The sequence below is a fragment of the Lampris incognitus genome, chromosome 8 (assembly GCF_029633865.1).
Source record: "Lampris incognitus isolate fLamInc1 chromosome 8, fLamInc1.hap2, whole genome shotgun sequence".
In the NCBI taxonomy this organism is placed as follows: domain Eukaryota; kingdom Metazoa; phylum Chordata; class Actinopteri; order Lampriformes; family Lampridae; genus Lampris; species Lampris incognitus.
This window is the reverse complement of record NC_079218.1, coordinates 19,784,439-19,804,073: the sequence shown is the minus strand read 5'-3', so window position 1 is coordinate 19,804,073 and position 19,635 is coordinate 19,784,439. Positions and strand designations below refer to the sequence as shown.

Sequence of the window (19,635 nt, the reverse complement as noted above, 5' to 3'; positions counted from 1 at the left end):
CTCTTGTCGCAAATGCTTCAATTTCCTCTGTAGAAATGCTTTTGTCTAAAGCTCTTCAATTTCCTCAGATCACCCAGACATGCTTTTGTCTCACTCTTTTCATATCACACACAAATGTGTCCTTCTGTCCCACTTTACTAAACCAATAAATTGAAATACACACAAATTATTTTTCTGCCAATTTCATTCCATCACATCTACAGCTATCCAAATATTACAAGCTTGCTAAATTTCTATCATTCCTATTAGTTTGGGTCCTGTAGGATCAAATATTTCTTGGATGGCAGGCACAGTAAAAATATGTCTTAAAGCATGCATGCACAATGACAAAAATAAACAACTGAGCCAATAAACTGAAATGAAAATAAACAACTGCAAATAAACTGAAATGAAAATAAACAACTGAGCAAATAAATTGAAAATAAACAACTGAGCAAATAAACTGAAATTAAAATAAACTACTGAGCAAATAAACTGAAAAAAAATACACAAAAGAGATAGATATGTTTACTAAATGATATCTACTATTAAATTCTGTGATCATTTTTCAAGCAGTAATGTTAAGCCTCTTGCCTCTGATGAACCAGGTGATTTTGTGCAACAAACAGTTAAGCTGTAGTCTACGCTATCTTACTCATATAGAAAATCTCCCTGTAATATCAACAAAGGTACAGAACAGCTATAAATATCTCAGTATTTGAACTAGTCATTCAATGTAAGACACAACCTATTAGAATTATTTACAATCAGAGGAATTTGTCCATCAATTTCATCTCAATTTTTTTTCCCCCAAAATATTGCCTCTTTTGCGAACTTGGTAGGTAGCTGCTGGATATCTGCTAAAATAAGGACATTCAATCTTGCTAGAATTGACCATATTCAATAAAATGATCTTTTTCAATGTAAATCAGATGGCAGACTTTTCAGTCTCAGGCTTAACCAATTACTTAAAAAGTGCAGAATGCCCATATGATTTTATATTGGTATTTGTGTAAAAACCGGCCTTAAAGACATTTTTACGATTAGATTTCTCCCTGATTTCTAGGATTTCACTATCAAATATTGAGAAATGCTATTATAATAGCATAATAATGTCTGACCATGCTAAGTATCTATGGAGTACAGTACCACCAAAGAAATCAGCGGACCTCCAAGATGGAGAATTGATACCAAGTGGTTACAGTTTATTCGCTTCATTGACCAACATATTTAATTTTTTTTTAGTTTAATACTTCTGAAAATTCATCCTTAATTATATGGGAAGCTTTTAAGGCTCATATCAGAGGGCAGATAATTAGGTACACCAGTTTTAAATCTAATCAATTCAAAAACAAAATGTTGGAAATTGAAAAAGAAATTAAAGCATTAGAAAGTGAGATCATAATTAATAACACTCCAATACTTGAACATAAACTAGCCATATTTAGAGCCCATTATAATGACCAGTCAGTAAACAACGCCCTAACTAATTTAAACAAACAAAAACAATCAATCTACAACCAGGGGGGAAAGCAGGTAAACTGCCTGCCTGGCAAATTAAAACTTTACAGAGTGAAAAAATTATTCATGAGAGCAAATTCAAATGGAGTCATTATAACTGACCTAAAGGAAATAAATTATACATTTAAAATATTTTATGAAAAACTTTATAAATCAGATCTGCCCACGAATAAGAGCATACAAAACAGTCTTCTCGATAGCCTTAAATTCAACGCTCTCTCTCCTGAAGACCAAAAAATTCTGGACAGGTCAATGCAGCTCTGAGTTATATGAGGCTCTTGCATGTATGAAGGGGGGAAAACACCAGACCCTGATGGACTTCCTATCGATATCTACAAGACCTTTATACTAGATAAACTGCTGCCTTGTTTTTTAGACATACTTGAAGACGCATTTAAAACAAACTCCTTTCCGCCTTCTATTTCCAGAGTCCTTATTACGAACATCCTGAAGCCTGGTAAACCACCATCTAAATGTGAATCGTATCGACCCATATCACTTCTAAACTCAGACACTAAGTTATCGCCAAAGTCATAGCAGTGAGGTTAGAGAGATGCCTGCCATATCTTGTAAACGTGATCAAAATTGATTATCAGAGGCAGGCAGACATTTCACAATTTGAGAAGGGTGCTCAATGTTTCATATACTGAAGAGTTAAGTCCAGATATGGCCATTCTATCCCTGGATGCTGAGAAGGCTTTTGACAGGGTGGAATGGCCGTATCTATTTGAAGTATTGCCCAGATTTGGCCTTGGAGAAAGTACCATTAAATGGCTAAAACTATTGTACAACAACCCAAGTTCAGAAGTTCTGACTGACAACATTATATAAAAGCCCTTTAGCTTGTCCAGGGCAACACGCCAGGGGTGCCCGCTATCACCCCTTTCATTTGTTCTATCAATCAAACCGCTAGCACTGACAATTAGATCCTACTCGTTGATTACAGGAGTACAGGAGTAATAATCGGAAACCATTGTACTTTTCTTAAAACATCTGGCACAGTCCCAACCAACACTTACAAAACTATTGGAGTCTCTCGGTAGTATCTCTGGTTACAAGTTGAGTAACATGAAGTCTATTTTTCTGTACCTTAGAGAGACTGAAAGAGACAATCCACCAGTAGGGAATACATTTCATAATTCACCTTGTGGCTTTACTTATCTGGGAATAAAAGTCACTCCGGACATAAATGACCTGGTTCCAGAGAACTATAATCCAATTTTAACATCTGTATCAGAATCCCTTAAAAGATGGTCCGATATTCTCATTTCTTTAATTGGTGTCAATACTGTTAAGATGAATGTCTTACCAAAAAATGCATATCTATTCCAAGCCATTCTTTTACACCCCCCATCTAATCTATTCTGTAAATTGAAAGAAATAATAACTAACTTCATTTGGAATAATAAATGCCCAAGACTTATACTTTACTTGCCATATGAAAGGGGAGGACTCCAAGTTCCAAACTTTCTCTGTTATTATTGGGCAGCCCAAATTAGAGTAGCCATGCATTTGGTTTTCAGACAATCCTACAATACCCCTAGTCACAATAGAAAATGCTACTACATCTCCATTACCCCTAAAGCTCTAACTGTATTATGATACATTGAAAAACCTGCTAAAAGATACCCATGACCCATTTGTCAGGAATACAATCAGAGTCTGGAACAAAATACAAGCACACTTAAACACAGTGTCAGATAATATTAGGTTTTACAGCAATATGGGGATACTGTAGATTCTCTCCAGGGAGAGGTGACCCTGGTTTTAGATTATGGGTAGAGAGCAAAGTTATGGATATGTATAATGACAATGATCTTCTTTATAGTTTTGAGGATTTGCAAAGTATTTACAATATTCCTTCAAAACACTTCTTCAAATGCCTACAAATTAGGAGTTACATTTTCACAACACTTAAATAGTCCCCTCGTAGACCTACTCTGTCTAGCATTGAAAAGGCCAGACTAGATTATCTTCAGGGTCGTGACCAGGTTTCTCTTTTGTATAGAATAATGCTAGATAAATTTAAAGGATCCTCGAACAACAATAGATTGGTTTGGTCTAGCAACTTAGGTGTAGAAATCTCTGAAGATGACTGGAAGACAGTTTGCCAAGACTCACAAAGCAAGACTGTCAACACCAGATTTAAACTGATACAATTTTAATGGATCATGCATGCATACATACATCTATAACTCCCTCCCCATTACACTGCTTTGATAATAATCATCCTGATTTATAGATTAAATGTGGCCTAGAAGAAGGCACGCCATTCCACTGCCTTTAGAGCTGCCCAATTTTTTTTTAAAAAAAAGTTCATACAAACAATATATGGTATTATCTCTATTGGGTTGCCTGTCTACCCTCGGGTATTTATCCTTACACTACTTCCACCTGAGTTAAGACGGTCAGATGCGAATAAAAAGATAGTCAGTCTATGATCACTTCAAGCTAAACATTATATTGCAACTCCCTGGAGGAGCACTAAGGCAGCTACAGTTAAACATTGGTTTAAATGTCTTTCCAACTGTTTAGCCATGGAAAAACTGACTAATGGCACCAAGGGGAAAATACAGAACTTTTCTGAAATATGGGAACAATTTATTAAATATCTCGAAAGTCGCCTATCAAGATGTTTGCTGAGTACTTGAAAAATGAGAATGTTGTAAAGTATAAACATAATGTAATATTATTCAGCATAACAGTCACATAAGAATCACAGGGTTGTTTGTTCTTTCGTCAGTGTGTGTGTGTGTGTGTGTGTGTGTGTGTAGACCTTTATAAGTGTACCTGTTGTGTTAATTCTGAAAAGCCCAATAAACATATATTTCTCAAAAAAGAAAGAGAAAGAAAAAAAGAATAGGCCTTACATGTTTGGTTGATCAAAAATGCAAAGAGCTAAGTCAACACTGAAAATGCAGTTTTCATAAAGAAGTATATCCATGACTCAATGCCGAGACTGTGAACTTTCTAAAACCCTCTCCTCAGGTGTGAATTCCCCCTTAAAGCGTGTTCATTGAGCTAACACTTGTTCTACTTTATGCTCTTGTCACATTGCTGTTAAGGAGCATGGAGATTCCAAGGCACAAAGTGATGTCTGTGGTCTTCTACATAGTTTAGCTAATATGTCACCATTGTCAGCCCTCGTCTAATGAGTTTAGTGTTTTACAGAGTGCAGTAAAACATAAGCTACATCCTGGTAACTTCTGCAAAAGGGAAAGCATCATTTTAAAGGGTTTTAGTTGTCTGATGTGTTATAATAACCAGAAAAATAATAACATGGCATTGATTCTCCAGGCCCCTGAGAATCTCTTGGATGTATGTTGCAGGTAACAAAAGATGTTATATTTCTCAAGACTGTAATTTTATGTGTTATTGATGGGGGTGAAAAAAAATGTCTCAAGTACAACTCCACAACGTCCCATTCAGTATGTTGTGTTCAATGAGTGGATGGCTGAGACTTAGTCATGTATCATTTAGTCATATATTTAGTCATAAAGGCATATATTATTGGCAGATGCTCACTTTAAGTAAGCTCACAGTGGTGGGTTTTCAATTACCGCTGTGAATTGTGGATTGACAGTTGATCAATTATGGATTAGCAGCTAGATTAGAACACATTTTTCATAATCTATGGGATTAAAGTACTCATTCAAAGTGACTCTAACTTGTTTTGCTTTCAGAGATAGAAGTGGACATAAACCATAAAAGGAAAAGTCCTCTTAACCACCTGTAATAAGCTTTGTCTCTTTAAATTTACTTACCTTTATTTTTGTTGACATTCTACTTCTACCCTAATTTTATATTCATAATTTACGATTTGAATGTGGTTAAGAAATTAACTAAATTTGAGGTTGCGGTTGTTCAAGAGGTTTCCATCCCTTACTTTGTTGTTTTCAGCAGCAACCTGCAGCAATAAGAATTTTAAGAGCAATTAATTCCTGGTCCTGCAGGAGCAGGAAGCTGTAGCTGGATGTTCATCCAGTCTGACATCTCATGCTGATGCTTACACAAACGGCAAATGGCACAAATTCCTTAAAACTAATCACCAATGGACCCCCCGAGCCAACGGCCACTTCAGAAATTTAGAAACCTGTACCCCAGCATACACAAACAAGAAGTATGTTCATAATATTTTGCTTAACCCCCCCCCCCACAAAGAACTCGATGATGGACAGACAAAAAAAGATGGATAACTCCGTTACATTTACTCCAAAGTTTGCACTCTCGAGTTAATTGCAGACTCCAGACAGCTCCCTCGCCCATCATAATTTCCTGTTATATAATGTGAACATTAGTTTGATTCTTTCATAATACCCAAAAGTCTTGCTGAATCACATCACATCACCAATATGGAGCAAAGGTTATGTAGTCATTCATTGACTGCAAATTCTGCTTTACCGCATCAGGCAAGGGGGTGACAGGAAAGCGTGAGCAGCATCCTACTTGAGTTCATCTCATTCATAAATAGTTGACTGATCAGCATCTTTTACAGTCTGTGTAAAATGCTAACTCATTGGTTAGTCTCATTGGCTGAATCCCTCTTCTCTCTGTTTACCTATGATTAAACAAAACCATGTTGGCAGATAAAGTATCAGAAAAATACTGATGTCCTGCATTATTTTTAAAATTAAAACAAACACATCACGGTACAAATGCATAGACTAGTTAGCAATGAACCTCTGCCGAAGGCATAGCGCTTACCGTTTAAGATCAAAAATATTGGAAATGTTTTACACACATGCACGCACATACTACAAACACACATGCACGCACGCACACATGCATGCATGCATGCACGCACGCACGCACACATGCATGCATGCATGCACGCACTCACACATGCATGCATGCATGCATGCACTCACACACTGCTACTGTATCAACCTGTCCCTCACATCAGGTAACCAATGACAAAAAGGGAGTATCTCGACCCAAACGGAGAAAAAAGCTGTGCATACCTCTGTGCACAGCCTTGATGCTGGAGTTCACTGGCTCTGACGGATTTAAACCGGACATTGCTGCCTTACAGCAGGGACCCGCATTCTGCCTTATTGTTCCAAAAAAAAAAAGAAAGAAAAAGAGCTGCTTATACCTCAAGACTTGTAATTGCACTCTTAATAATCCAAAGTTCAGAAAAGCCTTGTGGAATTTCAGAGCTGATTACTCCACTCCAGCAACACTCCTGCATGAAGACCAGTTTTTTTTCTTTTTCATAACTTGGCAGTTACCACCGTCTTGTTTATTACAATCATTACATTGGTTGAGTTGATTTCTTCGAGATATCAGTGACTTTTATGCCGATGTGACACTCCGCGAGCAAACGGTCACATCATATTTTGTAACTTTTTCTCATGATGGGAGTTCAGTAATCATCAGGTAAGTCCAATCTAGCAATCATTACAAACTAGAATTGCACGGTGAAAAGTCCCTCACCAAGCAACATTGCATTTTTTTTACATGTTTGTTTCAATGTTTTTACAGGTATTCATCAGACATTCACCATCATTAGAGCAGCATACTCTATCTACTGTCTGTGCCTTTTGCAAACGTCTAAAGCGTTGCAAGAGGGGACTCGACTGCTACTGCAGGGCCATCCGTTGTCAACTCACACGTGTCAGTACCAGGTAGTTTCATAGTCATGGCTTTCGCCGACCTCCTTGAGCAGGTGGGCGGCACAGGACGCTTCCAGGCCCTGCATGTTAGCCTCCTCTGCATGCCCATCCTCATGATGGCAAGCCACAACCTGCTGCAGAACTTTGTGGCTGCGGTGCCCCCTCACTACTGCAGCACCCACAGAAACCAGTCTCTGTCTGCGTTGAGCCCAGAGGAAATGCTGACGGTCACGGTACCGTTAGATGGGACTGGAAAGCCTGAGAGGTGCCGGCGTTATGTGGCACCACAGTGGCACCTCCTGGTTAAGAATGGGTCCTCCAGTTCAGACATGGCGCGAGCCACCCAGGAGCACCCTGAGGCCGACTTGCAGGGCTGCACAGATGGGTGGTCTTATAACATGACTGAAATGTCCTCCACGATCATATCTGAGGTGAGATAGGTTTATTGAGAGTAAAAAAAAAAAGAAAAAGCTTATGGTCTACTTAAACAGCTTATGGGCCAAGGTTTTGCATTGTCGATTATTTTTTAAATTTTTTTATGTTTTGCTCTGTTATCTATCCGTCTCGTTATTTTCTCTTAGTTTATCTTCTTCTTGTTCCTCGTCAGTGGCATTTGGTGTGTGATCTCCGCTCTTTGAAGCAGATGGGACAAACCATATATATGGGAGGTGTACTTGTGGGAGCCATGGTCTTCGGAGGTCTGTCGGACAGGTAGCCTATGTGCATTACTATTTTTATCTATGGCTCGCTGTAATTGTTGTATGGTAGCACATTTATATGCTACAATTACACTTTGTGTTTTCCGCTGTGTCTATCAAAATTCCAGGTTCTTCATCATTTTAGGAGAATAAAAAACATCGAGGAGAACAATAGGTTGCTTTCTGTCAATGCAGTTATGCTCCTCTAGGTTACTCATGTTCAAACCTGTGGACAAAATACGTGACAGTGTAACGAGGCAGGTTTGGTGACATCCTCACCGTGACCTCTCCGACCTCATGCTTTGTGAATGCTTCCAGGTTCGGTCGACGTATCCTGCTGATAATCTCTAACCTGCTGTTGGCGGTGGGAGGGACGTGCACTGCCTTCTGTACCTCATTTACCTTCTTCTGCCTTTTTCGATTCATTTGTGGGCTGGCTCTGTCCGGCCTCGTGCTCAACACATTCTCCCTCAGTAAGTCTGTCGGGCCGTCCCGAGTATCACATGCTAACTTGTGACAGTCTGTGGAAGGGCGAACTGTGAAATGAGTGATGATAACATGTCAATGATTTAAGAAAGCAGTATGCTCTTTATTTTAGAATCTTTACTTTACTTGAGCGGTTATTTGAACAATGAACGTTAGCTGCACCAGTTTCTCTCGCTCTCGCGCTCTCTCTCTCTATATATATGTATGTATATATATATATATATATATATAAAGATTGACGTAGCAAAAAACCTTTAATACATTTCAGTACAAGCTTGTTTCGTGCATCACACCAATGTCAGTTGCCAGTGTGATCGCAACTAATATGCAGTGCTTAGTGCAGTCACCTGGCAGCGGAAGGGTCCTGGGTTCGAGCCCCGGGGTTGTCCAACCTTGGGGGTCATCCCGGATCGTCCTCTGTATGGAATTTGCATGTTCTCCCCGTGTCTGCGTGGGTTTCCTCCAGGTGCTCCAGTTTCCGCCCACAGTCCCAAGACATGTAGGTCAGGTGAATCAGCTGTGCTAAATTGTCCCCAGGTGTGAATGTGTCGGCTCTGTGATGGACTGGCGGCCTGTCCAGGGTGTCTCCCCGCCTGCTGCCCAATGACTGTTGGGATAGGCTCCAGCATCTCGTGACCCTGATGGGGACGGGTGGCTTGGATAATGGATGGATGGATGTTAGCTGCAGATGATAGGCCTCACAAAGCAGTAATGCAGAGTGAAAGAACCATTATAAACTTTAATTTAATAACAACATTAAGAGTTGAAATATCTCTCAAATCCTCAAATATTTTCTCGTTTCTAGTTGTGGAGTGGATTCCGACCCATGTGCGAACGGTGGTGGGCACAGGCACGGGGTACTGTTACACGATGGGGCAGATGATTCTGGCAGTGGTTGCCTACTACATCCGGGACTGGCGCTGGCTAACGCTGGCCGTCTCCTTGCCTTTCTATGTCTCTTTCCTGTACTCATGGTGAGATGTAACCCACTGAATGTCAAACAGATGGTTGGTCATTGCGACGGTGAACATATGTGTTTGCCCTTTCCGACACCTACCTTAACCTTTGACCTTTGTTAGATTCGGTAAGAGACCTGACTATTGATGCATTGGAGAAATTATTATGCAGAAATGAAAAAAAAAACCTGTCGGTTAACATAGCACGTTTGTCTCGTACAGGTGGTATCTTGAATCTGCAAGATGGTTAGTCCTGAATAAAAAGTCTGAGCAAGCTGTCAAAAATCTTAAAGCTGTGGCCCGCTTTAACAGGCATCATGAAGAGGGAGACAAAATTGACATTAAAGTAAAGGACTATTTTTGTTTTTGTTTTTGTGTCATTGCAGAAGCTCAATGAATGCACAGTTATTTCTAAAATAAACTAGATTTTTTCAGATGAATGACCTGTCTTTGTTTATTTATTTTTAGATGCTGCAGGAGTCAATGAAGAAGGAGGTGGCCTGTTCACAGGGCAGTTATTCGGCTTTGGACCTGCTCCGCACCCCCATTATGAGAAACATGACAGCTTGCCTCAGTATTGTTTGGTAAATTCTCTGTTCATGTGGACGATTTCAGCGATGCTATACAGCCGTATCTTTTTATGATACTGTGATACTCCTCTAGCCCCGCCATATCAAATCACAACGACACTACAAAACACACTATAAATGTTTCTTATGTCTGATTCAGGTTTTCAACCAGTTTTGCCTATTACGGCCTTTCTATGGATCTGCAAAAGTTTGGAGTGAACATCTACTTAATTCAAGTGATCTTCGGAGCTGTTGACATCCCTGCTAAAGTAGTCGTAACGGTGTCTATGAGTTTTGCTGGGCGGCGGCCATCACAATGTGGTGCACTCATCCTGTCTGGAGTCACCATTTTGATCAACCTGTTAGTGCCTTATGGTATGTCATTATATCCAATAAGCTTAGATACGCATGAGACCTGCACTCCAGCAAATTAACCAAGCTTCTTCACACCATCATATTCTTCTTGTTGTATCTATTATTTTGGTGTAATTAGCGAATGTTTCGGCCAGCGTTGGGGCGTCTTCAGTACAATGATGTTATCATAGCACCAGTACAGGTTAAAGGCAGCACACCTGTATGTTATAGCCATGGTATTGTGGTACTGAACTAACACATCACTGCAGTGACCTAACACAGGTTTTACTGCTGTGCAGATAAACAGATTGTACGTACCTGCTTAGCTGTGCTGGGTAAAGGTTGCCTTGCGGCCTCCTTCAACTGCTGCTACCTGTATTCTGGGGAGCTGTATCCCACTGTCATTCGGTAAGAACTTCATTTATTTCTGAAGTGTTATTGGCCAAGACCTCATGAAGAGCTCAAGAGATGCAATATACACTCACTGGCCACTTTATTAGGTACACCTTGCTAGTACCGGGTTGGACCCCCTTTTGCCTTCAGAACTGCCTTAATCCTTCGTGGCATAGATTCAACAAGGTACTGGAAACATTCCTCAGAGAGTTTGGTCCATATTGACATGATAGCATCACGCAGTTGCTGCAGATTTGTCGGCTGCACATCCATGATGCGAATCTCCCGGTCCACCACATCCCAAAGGTGCTCTATTCGATTGAGATCTGGTGACTGTGGAGGCCATTTGAGTACAGTGAACTCATTGTCATGTTCAAGAAACCAGTCTGAGATGATTCGAGCTTTATGACATGGCGCGTTATCCTGCTGGAAGTAGCCATCAGAAGATGGGAACACTGTGGTCATAAAGGGATGGACATGGTCAGCAACAATACTCAGGTAGGCTGTGGCGTTGACACGGTGCTCAATTGGTACTAAGGGGCCCAAAGTGTGCCAAGAAAATATCCCCCACACCATTACACCACCACCACCAGCCTGAACCGTTGATACAAGGCAGGATGGATCCATGCTTTCATGTTGTTGACGCCAAATTCTGACCCTACCATCTGAATGTCGCAGCAGAAATCAAGACTCATCAGACCAGGCAACGTTTTTCCAATCTTCTATTGTCCAATTTTGGTGAGCCTGTGCGAATTGTAGCCTCAGTTTCCTGTTCTTAGCTGACGGGAGTGGCACCCGGTGTGGTCTTCTGCTGCTGTAGCCCATCTGCCTCAAGGTTCGACGTGTTGTGCGTTCAGAGATGCTCTTCTGCATACCTCGGTTGTAATGAGTGGTTATTTGAGTTACTGTTGCCTTCCTGTCAGCTCGAACCAGTCTGGCCATTCTCCTCTGACCTCTGGCATCAACAAGGCATTTTCGCCCACAGAACTGCCGCTCACTGGATATTTTCTCTTTTTCGGACCATTCTCTGTAAACCCTAGAGATGGTTGTGCGTGAAAATCCCAGTAGATCAGCAGTTTCTGAAATACTCAGACCAGCCCGTCTGGCACCAACAACCATGCCACATTCAAAGTCACTTAAATCACCTTTCTTCCCCATTCTGATGCTTGGTTTGAACTGCAGCAGATCGTCTTGACCATGTCTACATGCCTAAATGCATTGAGTTGCTGCCATGTGATTGGCTGATTAGAAATTTGCGTTAACGAGCAGTTGGACAGGTGTGCCTAATAAAGTGGCCGGTGAGTGTATATGTATATGTTATTTGGTCTTTGTTTGGTTGTGTTGATATTCAACGGTTGTGCATATTTCATTCCCCTTTCATCAGACAGAACGGCATGGGTTGGGTGTCCATGATGGCACGCCTAGGGGCCATGGTTGCACCTATGGTGCTTCTCCTCGGGGACTATGTAGCATGGCTGCCAGGTTTAATCTATGGAGGGACACCGATCCTGAGTGGGATTGCTGCAGTATTTCTACCTGAGACACTTGGTGCAGCTCTCCCTGACACGATCCAAGACGTGGAGGAAAGGTAAACACTAGTCGCTAAGGAAGTAGAGATGGGGTAAGCTGCTGTTCATAAAATTGCCCCCCCCCAATGTGGTCCTAAAACAAAATGTTAAATTTTGCATTAATAGATTTAAACCATTGTGTGTAGACAATGTACAGGAGGTAACAAAAACAACCTTTCAAAAAAGGCCAAATCATTTCGGTCAGTGGATTACAAAAAAAAAAAAAACCCAAAACAAAACAACCGAAGTATATGAAATAACCGATTCTTTTCTGAATACAGGGGATATGGGAAAACCTCTAAAACTTTGCCAAAGGAAGCAGTATTCCTGCAGGACACCCACGATAACTTAATAAAGCAAGCTGCCTGAGGAGAAAGACCATGAGCTGGACACTTTTTGTTGGTACTGTTGTCACAAGCACCGCAGGCACTTAATTCTGGACTGTTGCTGTATTTTCTTTGTTTTTTTTTTTGTTGTTGAGTTATTTGGGGGGTTTTTTTGGCATAGAAATAGCATAATGTCATATCATTTCATTTCATGTGATATCGTTTGGTCAAATACAGTGAAACTAGAGCTGTAGTTATATGCCCTAGGTTTAAGATTGCACTGTTCTATGTAATGTTTAAGCTCTTTAACCACAACTGTAAAAAAAACAAAAAAATCATTAAAACCAACTTGTAACCCTCATGCCACCTGCTGTTTCTCTCTTTCTCAATAGTGAAACCCTTAGAATGGATTTTACAGTGCGCTGGCACTGATCTCAGTTCTCTGTGTTAGGATATCCACTTGGTTCATGGAAACTTGCAATATTAACAAATCAAACAAGACTGATCTGCGTTTTCGAATGCAACATCCATCCATCTATTATCCAAACCGCTTATCCTGCTCTCACTTTTCGCGAGGATGCTGGAGCCTATCCCAGCAGTCGTTGGGCGGCAGGCGGGGAGACACCCTGGACAGGCCGCCAGGCCATCACAGGGTTTCATCAGTGTTTTCAAATGCCACAGTGAGAGTAAAATCTACACCTTCAACAGGGTGAAGGGTTTTTTTGTTTGTTTTTTTTTGTCGTCACAGTTATGGACCACGGAACCGGTAGGACCCGGACCCTACCTACTTTTGAACGTCAAACATGTAAAAAAAATTTAAATAAAAAATCGAACCCTTCGATAGCTACATATATTATACACTGCATCACTGTGTGAACCGACACAGTCTATCAGAAGGCATACATTCTGTTATCTAAAAAATATTGGCTAATTGTGTCATGTGACGTTCACACACCAACGGCGGGCGCTCCATTCATACAGTTAAAGTTATGCCAGCTCAGACTACACGAATTCGGGCCGATTTTTGACCCGATTGCGTCGCTGCCGACCGTCGTTCAGTGTCGCGCCCGAATATGAACGTCGGGAACGACAAATGCTCTTGTAGTGTTACGTAATCCAAGACCAGCGCCGGGCGCCCCACGACCCCGACAAGCTTTTTTTGCCCCCCACCTTTTTTCTTCCCAATTGTATCTTGCCCTGTGATGGACTGTTGGCCTGTTCTGGGTGTCTTCCCGCCTGCCGCCCAGTGACTGCTGGGATAGGCTCCAGCATCCCGCGACCCTGAGAGCAGGATAAGCGGTTTGGATAACGGGACCCCGCTCTTCTTGAGCCGTCCCATTCGCTGCTCCACCCCCTTGTTGCCGATCCGGGGGGCACCCCGACCGACCAGAGGAGGAGCTAGTGCAGCGACCAGGACAAACACCCACATCCGACTTCCCACCCGCAGACGCGGCCAATTGAAGGGACGCCCGACCAAGCCGGAGGTAACACAGGGATTCGACCCGGCGATCGTATAATTTATTTTTTAATTTTAATTTTTTGCATTTTCCGTCTAGTTTGACACCCCTGACCGACACTCAAAGACGTGTTCCTGACGCTGACCAATAGGATAACAGAATGCTCTCTGGCGCGCAAAGCTGAACAAAGGTGGCGAATTAGGCTAATTTTCTCGACATCGACACATTCGTTACCTCAACTTCTCTTTGAAGGATAGACAGCCCATTTTGTCCTCTTCGTGACACCCAGGGACGGGTCCACAACCGCGTTTTCTTTGTTTTCTTTTTCTTTTCCGAGCACAAGACCGCTAGCCTCATCACGTCGCTTCTTCCATGATTGACACTCATTGACCCGCCTCCCCGACGACCTATGAACTCGCGTACGGCCGTGACGATATCAGATGGCGTGATGACGGCAGCATACGACGATCGGTCGGGATCATACGCTGTAGTGCGGCCAGTCTGGCCGCCAAGACAGGACACGGATAGCTGAAGTCTGACCTGGCTCCATCGTGAAAGACAAAACATATCGTGTAGTCTGATCCGGGCATTAAACCGGCACGTTATCTTTGGTTATCTGTCTAGTTAGCTTTTACTGAATAATGAAACGCCGAAAAATAACGGATTTTTTTTCCGGAGTAACGCCAACGACAGTACGAAAGGGGGCTGCTGTCACTTCCGCCGAACATGAGCTCTCTGAGGAAGCTTCCTGTGACAAAAGCTCGATTGCCAGAGGTGCACCGTACTGTTGAAGCTGTCGTACGCTACATCAACTGCCAGTGCTGAGAGGTTTTTCTCGTCCCCCTGTCGCTTAAAAACATATCTAAAGTCAACGATGACCCACAAAAGAGACTAAATAGTTTGAAGTGCGCCGACACACAGGGATTTTTTTTGTGTGGCAACATTGGATGTTTCGTGGATTGCCAGGGACTTCATCCGGCACAACGACAGACGGCGACAGTTCTTCGGCAGTATTTAAAGAGCAGTGGTGAGTTTGACGTTTCTTTTCAAATTCTATACGACAGCACTTATTGTTTGGTCTCTTAATAACGTGTTAGCTGCAATATCTTAACGATCGTAAAAGTGGCTCCGGGAGGCAAGTCAGCTCGAAGTCGGGGAGCGAGGGGGTGGTGGCGTTGTGTGTGGCGCTGCATATTAAATGTAGACTGTGTGTGAAGCAGACAGAAGCCATGAAAGGAGAGCCATTTTTAAAACCCACTATAAATCAAAGACGCTTATTCGACGGCTGCATTTCGACGAGCGTCTGTAAGTGGTCGACTGAGGACCTATGAAGCTTCCGCTTCCGGTGTGGGAAGATGGCGGCGCGAATTTACGTGTGCGGCGGCCTCACCCAGTACCGCCCATGCAGTGTCTTTTATTACTGGGAGAGCTTGGTCAGCTGCGTCCTGTGGACCCAGGGACCACGGCCCTACGCGGAGCTGTGCCCGAAGAGGGAGCACAGAGGGCGGTCTGACAGGACGCAAAAGCGGGGCAGGCTAAGCTAACTGCTCGCCCGATAACACCAAGGGCGGTCTGGCGGCGGCCCCGTCTGGTGTTGACTGTATTTTTGGTGTCTTCGTGTGAAGTGCGGGGAGGTGTGTCAAGGGTGTCTTGCTGGGAGAGATGGTCTGCGGCGTCCGAGGGCGGTCTGACGGGACGTGGAAGCGGGGCAGGCTAAGCTAACTGCTCGCCCATGCAGTCACGCAGTCAGTCATCCTGGCTGGTGTTTGCTCTCTTGGACCATGAATTTGTTGTTTTGGATATGTTGGACATATGAGTTTTTGTAGTTTTTTGTAGTTTGGCTATATGTGGACTTGTAGTTTGGATATGTGTTTTTGTCTTTGTTTTGCACTGCTGTGGGCTGGGGAAAATTCCATTTCGTTTCATTTCATGTACGTAAGTACATGAAATAAAATGACAAATAAATGTTCCTGATCCCTGAACATATAACTTTCAAACCGAAACTTGAAACAACTCTTAAATTGTTTGTATGCTTTTTAAGTAAAGTAAAACTCGAGAATTCAAGAGTTTCAAATGGAGTTAAACAGTGTTTCAGTATCACAGAAAGTTGAATCAGTTCACCTGGACACAATGTTTATGGGGAGAAACGTTTCATCACTCTTCTAAATGACTTCCTTAGTCTCAAGTGATTGCAGGTATCCCCACCCTTATAAACTTCGTACAAAGGGTATGAACTTTGTCTTCAGTCCGCGTAGTCTTCAGTCCGCGTACTTCACATACAGGGGGCAGTACTATAGGTAGAAGCATGGGTGTGCTATGGGTTCCCCTGTTTAATCTATAGTGGCCAACTTGTATATGGCGGAAGTGGAAAAGAGGGCTCTGATGTCCTATCCAGGGACACCACCTAGCTATTGTTTAAGATTTGTGGATGACACCTGGGTTAAAATTTAAATCTCGGGATGTGCCAAATTTCACCGACCACGTTAACTTGGTGGAAAAGAACATCAAGTTCACCAGGGAGGATGTGAAAAATGACAGGTTAGCCTTCTTTGTTTACCGTAAACCAGCACATACTGATCATTACTTAAGGTTTGATTGTCATCATCCACTGGAGCACAAATTGTGTCAGGATGTTGTACCACCGAGCTGACAACGTCCTCACCAACACAGCAGCTGGGGAAGGGGAGAAATCCCACATTAAACAGGCCCTGGTTAAGTGTGGTTAATCTAATTGGGTGCTTGTCAAAGCCAGGAAGATGTCCAAACAGTGCACCAGCCAGGAGAAGGACAACAGCTGTCTAAGCATAAACCATTGGTGATTCTGTATGTGGTGGCAGTGTCGGAAAAGTTGAGACACGTATTTTCCAAACACCGCATTTCAGTTGCTTTCGAACCCCAAAACACGCTGCGCCAGACATTGTTCCACCCCAAGGATCAGGTCCCCTGGCACAAATAGAGCAATATAGTGTATGCTGTTAAGTGCCAGGAGGATTGCCGTGAATTGTACATTGGGTAAACCAAACAGACGCTGGCCAAGAGGATAGCACAACACAGAAGAGCTAACACGTTAGGCCAGGACTCCACAGTCTACACCCATCTACAGGCCAATGGCCACTCTTTCAAGGATGAGGATGTGCACATCCTTGATAGTGGTGAATGCTGGTTTGAACGGGGAGTCAGAGGCTGTCAATATGAGGAGGGAACAACCCTCCCTGAACCGGGGGGGGGGGGGTACATCTGTCACCATCTTACAATGCTATGATTGCAACTATTCCCTAGTTTTCTGTGAATAGTACACATTGCCATTGTAACTAGTTAATGGTCATGGCAATTTGCATATGAAACCGATCATTGTTTTCGGTTGTTATGCCACTATCGTTTATAAGGGTGGGGATACCTGCAGTCAGTTGAGACTGAGGAAGTCACTGAGATGAGTGATGAAACGTTTCTCTAAATAAACGTTGTGTCCAGATGAATTGATTCAACTTTCTGTGATTTCCTTACCTGGATTACTGACCATGCATCAAATCAAGACAGTGTTTCAAGCGTTAAACAGTGCCACCCAATGGATCCCAATAATCTAACAGCAACAGCTCAAAGAGGGCATTTTCATACCTCTCTCCCTTGGTGGTGCTCTGTTTCCACTATGAACCCTTGTGCGAAGCATAAAATACAAAACGTGTTTTATGTTCTTTCATCAGAATAAAACATTTATAATGCATGCTGAATCGGGTACCAACGAAATTAAAGATGCTTCATGCATTTGCATTACTGACTTACTTTGCTCATAGACGATAATCAAGCAGCTTCCAAATCCAAACCTGGGGTCAAGTCTATAATAGCCTATGTTATGGATGACTCGTTTGAACATCTTCACCCCATTTCTATGTCACAACTCTGCCAACTTATTTTAGCTGCAATTTTTGGGGACACTTTGATCTTTAACTGCGTTACTTCTCTAATTATCCCCCTTCCATATTAAAATGAAACACTGAAAAGTACTCTGGCTCTGTTTATCTCCATGAGACCAATGCTTTGGCATTTGATTGAAAACCCCAGAAACGTCACTAAAATAACATCGAGATGGGCACCACATATCTCCTACTGTACATTATCACAAGCAAGCTATGACACTATATATGTATCCCTTGGACTGGTTGTGGCCAACAATGTTGGCACATTTGCATTTTATGAGAATAACTCCCATTTTCTGGTAGAAAGTATATGAAACTAACATTTTTATATGTGTTGGCTCATTTATTTATTTGCATTAGAGCAAAACAAAAGAAATGGATAAATAGATAGTTGTGGAGGTGGGGTATGGTTATGAAATCTTTCTGCGTCTGTTTGGAGTGAAACAGTTTTTAACCAGATGTCTTTATACATGCTCAATAATCCAGGTAAGAAAATCACAGAAAGTTGAATCAGTTCATCTGGATACAACGTTTATTGAGAGAGAAACGTTTCATCACTCATCTAAGTGACCTCTTCAGTCTCAACTGATTGCAGATATCCCCACCCTTATAAACAATACAGTGGCATAACGGCCGACAACTCGACAACAGCTGCCTAAGCGTAAACCAGTGATGATTCCGTATTTGGAAGGAGTGTCAGAACAGTTGAGATGCATCCAAACACCACGTCTCAGTTGCTTTCAAACCCCAAAACACGCTGCACCAGAAATTGGTCCACCCCAAGGATCAGGTTCCCTGGCACAAACAGAGCAATATAGTGTACGCCGTTAAGTGCCAGGAGGATTGCCATGACTTCTATGTTGGGGAAACCAAACAGACCCTGGCCAAGAGGATGGCACAACATAGTAGAGCTAACACGTCAGGCCAGGACTCCACAGTCTACACCCATCTACAGGCCAGTGGCCACTCTTTCAAGGATGAGGATGTGTACATCCTTGATAGGGAGAAACGCTGGTTTGAACGGGGAGTCAAAGATCCCATCTATGTGAAGAGGGAACGACCATCCCTGAACCGGGGGGGGGGGGCTAAGAGTACATCTGTCACCATCTTACAATGCTGTGATTTCAACCATTCCACAATCCTCTGTGAATAGTACACATGGCCATTGTAACTCTAATTAAAGGGCACGAAAATTTGCATATGAAACTGATCATTGTTTTCAGTCATTGTGTCACTGTCTTTGGGTAATTTTAAAAGACTACTGAAAACCTACCTTTTTACTAAGGCCTATGGTCTGTAGTCTTTTGGGCTTTGATTTAATCTTCTTTTTTTTTTAATCATATCTATTGTAACGTATCCGTGGGTTCCTTGAAAGGCGCTATACACAACTAAGTTGTTGTTGTATTGTTTATAGGGGTGGCGATACCTGCAGTCAGTTGAGACTGAAGAAGTCACTCAGATGAGTAATTAAACATTTCTCTCAACAGACATAGTGTCCAGATGAACTGATACAACTTTCTGTAGGGTTTAACCAGACTTCTTTCGATGACACAACCAGACACAGAGGCAACAAAGCCCTGAGAAAGAACTAGCTTTATATTTTAGTGGCTCGTTTTAGTTTAGTCTGAGTTCAGCTGACAAATTATTGATATCATCTGTCTGTTGAGCTTGAACCTGTCTCAGTAATGACATAAATGATTAAATCAGCTTATGTATCTCATAGGAAACCCAGATTTGACCTGGCTTTTATAAATTGTTAGAAATTATTTCAAGTCAATCACTGTTATGTTTTTTTTTTC

The 19,635-nt window shown here is 42.2% G+C and overlaps 1 protein-coding gene across 1 annotated transcript; it reads left to right on the top strand.

The window, feature by feature from the left end:
• The first annotated feature begins 7,141 nt into the window (after positions 1–7,141).
• Positions 7,142–12,508, top strand: slc22a6l (solute carrier family 22 member 6, like). The gene is made up of 10 exons (XM_056285207.1): positions 7,142–7,546; positions 7,723–7,826; positions 8,132–8,286; positions 9,105–9,273; positions 9,478–9,601; positions 9,724–9,839; positions 9,985–10,199; positions 10,478–10,586; positions 11,956–12,159; positions 12,421–12,508. Exons 1-10 carry the CDS (start codon positions 7,142–7,144, stop codon positions 12,506–12,508), a joined length of 1,689 nt encoding a protein of 562 aa, XP_056141182.1.
• The last annotated feature ends 7,127 nt before the right edge of the window (positions 12,509–19,635 follow it).